The sequence below is a fragment of the Setaria italica genome, chromosome V, assembly GCF_000263155.2.
Source record: "Setaria italica strain Yugu1 chromosome V, Setaria_italica_v2.0, whole genome shotgun sequence".
Classification (NCBI taxonomy): domain Eukaryota; kingdom Viridiplantae; phylum Streptophyta; class Magnoliopsida; order Poales; family Poaceae; genus Setaria; species Setaria italica.
The window spans coordinates 612,849-621,671 of record NC_028454.1 but is presented as its reverse complement, the minus strand read 5'-3'; the positions used below and the strand labels follow the sequence as shown (position 1 = coordinate 621,671).

The 8,823-nt window shown below is 42.2% G+C and overlaps 1 protein-coding gene across 1 annotated transcript; it reads left to right on the top strand.

Annotated features, from left to right (window-relative positions):
• Positions 1-1,856: 1,856 nt before the first annotated feature.
• LOC101769360 lies at positions 1,857-8,823 on the top strand. Its single transcript, XM_004967353.3, has 6 exons — positions 1,857-2,056; positions 3,180-3,360; positions 4,337-4,809; positions 4,891-5,999; positions 6,642-8,351; positions 8,454-8,823. The coding sequence occupies exons 2-5, from the start codon at positions 3,242-3,244 to the stop codon at positions 8,235-8,237; spliced, it is 3,297 nt and encodes a 1,098-aa protein (XP_004967410.1). The 5' UTR covers positions 1,857-2,056; positions 3,180-3,241; the 3' UTR covers positions 8,238-8,351; positions 8,454-8,823.

Below are 8,823 nucleotides of genomic sequence, written 5' to 3'. Positions count from 1 at the left end.
TTTTTAAGAATTTGCCGTAGTTAAAAAACTAGTGACCACTTCACCAACTCATATATGATCATATTGATAAATACCTATGTATGCCTTGGATTCAAACGATTTCAAATTTAGGGTGGAAATAGCATGGATTAACATATTGCCTAAAACTAAAACTTAACACAATAAGACACGGCAAGAGATGGTTGAAAAACTTCCCTATCTGCCTGAGTGTGTAGTCAGCTAGCTAGTTGGAGTCGAGTGGGTGAACCATATGACTTTCTAGTGTACAACTATACATTTTGGTCTAGATTCAACCCTATATATATGATTAGGGAGTGGCATATATTAGCTCTTAGAAATGGATAACCAATGTTTCATGGGAACCACAAGTTCCTGTGTATCACAGCTAATTTCTAGCTGTCCGGATAAGAAACCATGCAGTTGATGTTGTATAACAATTATTTGCCAACATTGTCCAGATAAGAAACCACACACTCAATGTGGTATTGCAGTTGTTTGACAGTTGTGTCTAGATAAGTAATACATTGTTGATGTGGTATAGCACCTATTTGGTAGTAGTGTCCAGATAAGAAATCACACGGTCGATGCAGTATGACAGTTGTTCGCTAGTTGTGTCTAGATAAGAATGACACGGTCTATGTCATATAATAGTTGTTTGTCGGCGGTGTATATGATAAGAAATCACGGTCGATGTGGTATGATAATTGTTTGCCAGTTGTGTCTAGATAATAAAGCACATCAAATCGTTGATGTGGTATAGAAGTTGTTTGCTAGTAGTGCAAAGATAAGAAACCTCGCGGTTGATGTTGTATAACAATTGTTTGTCAGCTGTGTCCAGATAACAAACTACGTTATTGATGTGGTACAAAAACTAATTTTCCAATTGTATCCGTATGGAAACCACACAATCAATGTTGTATAAAAGTTGTTTGTTAGGCGTGTCCAGATAAGAAACCGCGCTATCAATATGGTACAATAGCTATTTGATGACCATATTTGGATCATATACATTAAAGCTTGCGTGATATTACTTGATTTGTATCCAGCACCGCAGTGCATAATACATCTTAATGAATTTCCTATGTTTTAAAAGATCGTGTCTATTTCACCAACTCATATGATCACGTGATAATCTCGGGCATGCCCTGAATTCAAACTATTTCAAATTTGTGACGGAAATTTGCATAAATTAACATATTATTTAAAAGCATAACTTATTAGGTTACGTTTAACAAAATTTGAGATATAGAAAGAGATATATATGGTTGCTTGAAAAACTTCCATCGACCGAGATTGGAGTCTATATCATCTATGATTTGAAATACTTACCTGAGTTGGGAAGAAAGGCTCGCTCGCTAGAATAATCCTAGTAAGATGGATCATTGCCATATAAAACTATTATTCTCAAAGTAACAAGCCAGATCTATACATGGTCCAGTTGTACATGGGGAAGACAACTTAACGTTCGCTTCTGACCGTGTTACGTATCTAAACCGTTTATTTCTCTTATTTAATATTTATCTAACCGTTGATTCTCCCACCTACCCCCGATTCTCCCACCTACCCCCGATTCATCTAACCATTAGTTCAAAAATAAATGGTCAGGATGCGCGACGTGTCATATGTATATGTAAAAAATCCGCGATGTATCATATGTATATGTAAAAAATCCTCTTGGCACATTTGATCACAGGAGATAATCCGTGATTTTCTCTCAACCCTGCGGCATGCGCAGCCGCTGACGTGGCGGCGTGGGCGCCGGCCGCACATCTCCCGAGGGCAGAAACATCCATGTCCACACAGCAGCCCTCCGCAGTTGATTACCTTCCCACCTCCCGCATTTCTTTTTCTGCCTCATCCCTTCTCTCTCTCCCCCTCCTCCCTGTCTCCCTCTCTCGCCCCCAGAAAACCCTAAAGCTTGCGCCTTTCCCCTCTCCCCACCCCCAAAATTCCGGCCGCAGCCGCCGCCGCGTCGACCGGGAGCCGCCTCGTCCGCCCCGTCCTCGCCGCGATCTGGTCGCCGGCGGTCGCGACGCCTTCTGCCGTGCAACATCGGGTACGTCGCAGCGGTGATTGCTGTCCTTTTCTTCGCTTGCTTTCGTTTTCCCCTTCCAGGTTTGGTTTGATTTGATCTGTCTGCTCCCGTTTCCTCGATCTGTTTGGGGTTTTTTTTTCTCGGCGGATTTTCCGTGGTTTCGCCCCCAAATCTTGGTGGACCTTTCTCGTACCAAATCGCATCGGTTTCCTCGGCTGCAGTCCAGTAGGTACCAGTACTAGTTGCGGTTACTCCGATGAGAAAAAAAAATCCCCCTTTTCTCGCTCCAGTTTTACCTCTGCTCCGGTCGATTACGCTCGTCTGTTCCGGGTTATCGATGCCGCGGAGAAAGATCTGTTCTTCCTATGCGCGCATGGGGGTTTGGTGGGTGGTCCAGCGAGTTGTTCTTGCGACGGAGATCTGCTCCTCTTTCGCCTATCCACTGATCCGGCGGAGAAAAAGGTTGCAACTTTCGTCAGGTTCGGCAGCCATCATTTCATGGATCTCGCGACGCGCTCGTTAGGTCCGATCAGTGGTGCGTTCCCTGCCCAAGCTTCGGGGTCCGTGCCGTCGCTGTGCTACTGTTTCCCTTGCTTGCTCGGTCAGTCGCTCGCTTTGCTTCGTGTGGGGGCTTCGGCTTTGCCAGGGGCCAGCTGTGCCTGTATGTGGGTCCCCTCTTGGGACCCGAGTCGTAGCTTACTGCGCCTGCATGGAAGCCGTGGCTGCCTATATTTCATGTCGCGAAAAATGCGGGCCTTGCGTCGATTCTTGCAGATGGGAGTGGGCTGCCATGTCAGAGTTAATACGGCGAGGGCAGTTTTGTTTGCATAGTCATGCATGGAAGTTAATCATTCATGTTTATCTGTCTCTGCCTTACTGGCTAATTAACTTTGCCTGTTTAGTGTTACAGTCTGGGAATGAATTAATCTGAGAACTAGGTTGTATTCATTTCTTTCCTTTGTTAGCATGTATATAAATGGTTTGTTATGCTGCGCTATATTCCATGAACGAAGATACATATGCGGTCTGTTGTTTATGTTGGACTGTTTACAGTCTGTACCTTTTTGTATCAGCTATATCTTTCTGCAGTCTCGATGAACCAAGATATGTATGACAGGTCATGCAATGCTTGCTGTTTGTGCAGGGATGTGTGAGGTGCTTCGTTTTGTTCCAACATCACAGGACTGACGTGACAAAGTTGTAGCAATGGAAACTGCTGCTCAGACTCATGGAACTGAAGCAATGGAGGAACCAAGGCTTCTATCTACAGTGGCTGAACCTGATGGCAGACCAGCAGAGCTCGAGTGTGACCATTTCTCCATGAGGTAATCTTTTCTATATTCTGATGGCTGCATTTATTTCATATTGACTGTTCCATGCATCTCTAGCAGTATAGCACTGTTTTGTGGCCGGGCATACAAGGTTAATCATATTTCTGCATAAGCATAATATTCTTCTTGTACAGTCATCTATTATTTGTGCAAGCACACGCATCATCACAAGTAGACATTGTGACACACTGATCAATATCCATAGGTACATTTGGTTTGATGTGTCAGCAGATCCATTGATTCGAATGCACATTATTTATGCTATTTGTTTTGATTTTCTTTGTGTCTATCTTCATTTGCTATATATATTGTGTCTTCACTATGCACAGCCACACACACACACACACACACACACACACACTGTGCACACACACAAAAGTGATTTTTGTGAGAATTTTAAGGTGTTCAGTCTTGCATATGTCGTTGAATGAGCATGATTTAGAGATCTGCCTTCTTTTTTTCTCACTTGGAGAGTTTTCCCAACTGGATTTAACTCTAATGCTCCTTATCAAATTGATGTAGGTCGAACCCACAGATGTAAAGCATAAATAGGGTTAGCCCTAAGTTGTTAGTACTGCCATGCTAGCTTTTTTAAAAAGCTTTTTTGGTTAAGATTAGCAACACAGTATGTTTACTTGGAGTGCTGGTTTTCCTTTGATTTGATTCAAGTTACTGAATGCAGCAGCATATTGTTCACTTGTTAGTTTGAGATTTCTTCAGAGGTCAGAACAAAGACTGTAAAATGTTGCTTTAGTTGACAGTGCTGCACATGTCTGGCATTATATTTGATCATTTTAGTATTATAGTCCTCTGTTCAGTTTAATACCAGCTAAGTAGAAATGAATGCAAATGTTTCTTTCTTTATGTATTAGACACTCACAAAATGAGAGGACACATGCATGTTTGGTTTGTGGGAAAATTCTCTTATGCATATATTGTGAGTCTTATTAATGATTTATACTTTTGGCAGGGGGTATGTTGCTCTGCATCAGAAGAAGGATCCAAAACTGTGCTCTCTACGGATATTCTGTAACCAACAACAATATGATGAACACAATAACAACTCGTCCCCACTTTTGGTGGCAAAGTATCAACGATGGAATTGCTCAAATTGCTTGGACAGAGTGAAAAATTCAGGTCACAGAACTACATCTGAAACTGTTCCTATGCAGCAGGATGGAACTAATGATGATTGTTCCATTTCAATTATTCGGACTTTGCCTTATAGTGTTGGTTCCAGAAGACTGTTTTCTTGCACAAGACAATCATCTCAAGGGAATGATGCTGATCAATCAAATGTTTCAAAGAGTGTCCAGGAATGCAACTCGAAATGCAGTTCTCCTTCTGACAACAAAGCAGTTACTGCAGTGAATGTTCCAGCCACATCCGCTGAAAATAATGTTCCAGACACATTCGTCGAAAAAAGTATTCCAGACACAAAAGGTATGGCTGAGCTCAGTGAATTCTCAACTACTATTTACTTTTATTTGTATACAATAAGCTAATATGATGGTATATCCTCAGATTTGCAGGGCTCCCCCAATAATCTTGTTGTACAGGAAGATATCTTGAATGATGTCTCTATGGATATTACTGATTTGCCTGATGATCCTCAGATGATATCAAGCAAAGAAGGAAATGGCACACAGATTCCATGCAGTCCGAAACCGTGTGAAGTGCCAACTGAAGATGAAAACAGAACAGTTCAAGATGTTCCGGATGTTGACTGCAATGAGTCCAGTGTTCATGAACCAGTATCTGGTCACAAAGGTTCTAAGAGCAGCTCTGGGCAGAAAAGCAACCAAGTCCGCAACCAGGGTCCACGAAGAGCAGCTCCTAAAAGAAATGTTGGATCTGATGGTAAGAAGAAAAAGAGCAAATCCACTGACTTGGCTGATATTTCAGATCTCAAATTTTCTCAGAGAAAGCCAAAAAAGACAAGGCTAATATCTGAAATCATAAACACAAAGACAGAGAGTTCTGCAGATGACACTGAAGCTGACCATGCAAAAACTGGTGATATCTGTGAGAGTGATAAAAGCAAAATGCCACTTGAGGCTGGAAAGGATAATGACACTCCTGTTAGCAATCAGAAAGTGTGTGAAATCCAATCAACAGCGGTCAAAAACAAGGCAGAACTCAGAGGATTAGAAAATGTTGATGATGGATCTTCTCTTATGAACTGGCTGAAAAAAACTCATAAGAAAGTTAGAACAGAGAAAAGGGACTCAGCACACAAGAATTTTGGTTCTTCTGCTGTTTCCAACTCTAATCCAGATATGCCTGCTTCCAGTGACATGTGCCATGATTCTATACCGTCAGTTGGGGACCTGGGTCAGGAAAATGTGCTATCTACTACCAGTGCCAAGCATAGGAATGAAAACACACAGAATAAGAACATGGAGCAAAATATGCAGAAGGCAGATGACCTGTGCCGAAATGAATCAGAGAAATTGAAACGGAGGTTTTTGTCAAACGGGAAATCACCGATTTTGCTAAAGAGGAAAGTACTTTCACCTGCCATTTCCTGTGACAAGAACACTGAGAACAGTACTATAAAGAGAAGCATGCTCAGGACAGATGATTTGTGTCAAGTGGAATCTGAAGGCACTGTGCAGAGATGTCTTGCAAAGGTATGATCAAGAATGATTTCTTGCTTTCAGATATATTTTTGACTTCATGATTTGTTCTCAAATTTTAAGGCATATATTGTGTGTAAATAATGAATTGAAATTTATCAGAAGGAAGAAAAAATTCTTCAGAATTCCTACATAATTGTAAATAGATTATTACATTTGTTTACCTGCTTTACCTAGTTTTGCTGACCTGAATAGGCAAACTTTGTCCAGTATAGGATTTTTTTCCCTTCATTTTTGTGTCATTTGTGTGTATACCACTTTGCTAGCATGCCATCCATACTATTTGTGTGTACACCACTGGAATTATTTTGTGACATCTGTGCCTACGCCACTTTGCTCGTGTGCTATTTGAACTAACTATTTGTGTCTATGCCACTGGAATTTGTGTGGCAACACAATTTCCATTGACATGCACACAGATAGCTAGTTTGTGATGGCTACTGAGTAAAGTAGTGAATTCCAAATAGCACGCACTTTCTATATAAACTAGTATGATATATTTTACAATGGTGCAAGCAATGGAAAATCCACACCAAAAATTTATCCTGCTGCTCTGCAAATACTGTGCCTCTTATACCCTGATCTGGATTTGCGGATATTATGAAATATTCACATTTGTTTTATTCATTGTCACAGGTTTCTCTGGGTAAGGGTAAGATCCAGAATGTGTCTGGTCTTCACAAGCAGAATATACCCAAGAATAAGAAGAAACGCAGGCTGGAGGTGCATGAGAAACAAACTGTGATAGATGACATCCCCATGGACATTGTTGAACTTCTTGCCAGAAATCAGCATGAGAGACAGCTCATGACTGATACTGATTCTACTCTACCCAAGATAGCTGCAGTTGATTGTGCTGAAATTGCTGACAAGTATGGTCCCACTGATGCATCAACGGTGCTTGACACTAATTTCCAGAAGTCTTTGGCATCAGAAAGTAAGCAGAAATCTTTACAGGGTCGTGCATCATCCAGCACAGAGGCTGCCAATGTGCTTCTGCAGGATTTACATAGGCAGAAGTCATCACAGTGTCATGCAGCATCCAGCACGGAGATTCCCAACAGTCACCGTCCGGAATTGCATATGCAGAATTCGTTACAGGTTCATGCATTGCCCATCACAGGGTCTTTCAATGTGTACCCTCCAGAGCTACGTATGCCTGACATTTTGGAGTGTACCCAGGAACAACAGACAGATATCTGCAGGGATGAAGAAGTCACCATTGCGTGTACCTCACCAATATTTTCACATCATCAACATATTGCTGAAGTACCCACTCAGAGCTGGAGCAAGAAGGGGGAAAAGAAGTTAATGTGGGATTCTTTCAAGACAGCTTCAAGGAATTCACCGACATCAACATATGGTTTTCAATTCAGAAATAGAATTCGAGAAGTTGATTCAACTCCAATTCCTGCTTATGGAGCTTCTAATGACTATGCAACTCATCAGCCAGTAATTGCAGCTGTAGACCAGTACACAAAGGAAGCAGTTAACCAGGTCCAGCCGAGAAGTGCTCCAAGCACATCATTAACCATGGAGGTTGGTAGGCCGTATGATCACAGAATTGCTGGACACTCGGGCCTTTACCCAAAGGAGCCTATGCCTGCAACACATCTCCTGAGACTGATGGATTCATCAACCTCACAAGGCTTCACAAACTATCAAAGAGCTAACAGGCGCCAGATAGAACTCAGAACACAAAATCTCAGTTCACAGTATGCGCAGCATAATCACTACAATGCATCACCCAGCACATCACATGGAAGTCACCTAACTGAAAAGGTTCCGCTGACGCTGCAAGACTTGGCACGGCATCAGGTGGAGAAAAATTTGCACAGACCCTTGCGTCCTCACCCTCGAGTTGGCGTGCTTGGTTCGTTGCTGCAGCAGGACATTGCAAACTGGTCTGAGAGCTGTGGAACACAGTCTGGGCACAGACTAGGTGTGTCTAAAGGGACAACATCATTTGATATGAACAGAACAGGAAACTATGAGACCTTGAGCTCAGGAATGTTCTCAGCGGGATGGAATGCCCTGCAATTGGGTTCTGGTACCTCTGCTGCTAATCCAGAACATCCATTGCCAAGGTATGGTGTATCTCAACCTTGGGCTGGTGGCACTGGGAAGACACCGCTGGATAAGCTCGTGAGGAAGGATATCTGTCAGACTAACAGGAACCCAGCTGATTTTACTGTGATTAGCGACAAGAATGAGTATATGATAAACCTTTGAGGCTAGATAGAGGAGTGTGGATAGCTCAAGAACATTTAGTTTCATACATTTGACCATGTCAGTGTCAAGCAAATCATCATTGGTAGAGGAAGGCTTCGCCGAATCTTTTGCAAGGTGAAAGACGCTCTCTTTTCTCTCTGTTTCGCCCTTCCATTAACAGGAAACCACTTTGCTGAAAATATATATTTTCTTACTCTAGTGAAATTATGTGTGCAGATATGGATGCGCTGCTTACTGGATGGAGAGCCAACAGTCACCATTGTCAGGTGATGGCTCCAGTGTATGTTTGTGAAGGTAGTAGGCGAAGAGCTGATATATCGGGTCGCTGTGGGAAACCCCAATAAACTTGTTTTGTTCTGTACAAGAGGAACATGAAAGGTTGTGGCCATAGAATGTTTGTGCCTGTTCTGTAAGTAACATAGTGGGGTTGTACTTGTACACCGTTAAATTGTTGCTGTGGTTGTGCGATGTTTAAGGTGGGTGAACTGGTTGTGGCTGTGACTTAGTGTTGTAAAGCATCAAATTGCTGTGGTAAAAGCCTTATAACGGAGGAATGGCCGAACATTGGATATGTTGATGTTCTACA

Bases quoted from the DNA above. Each gene is read 5' to 3' on its own strand.
- LOC101769360 (XM_004967353.3), top strand. From the start codon at position 3,242: ATGGAAACTGCTGCTCAGACTCATGGAACTGAAGCAATGGAGGAACCA. The intron at 3,361-4,336 runs GTAATCTTTTCT...TACTTTTGGCAG, and splicing joins TGTGACCATTTCTCCATGAG to GGGGTATGTTGCTCTGCATC. The intron at 6,000-6,641 runs GTATGATCAAGA...TCATTGTCACAG, and splicing joins TGCAGAGATGTCTTGCAAAG to GTTTCTCTGGGTAAGGGTAA.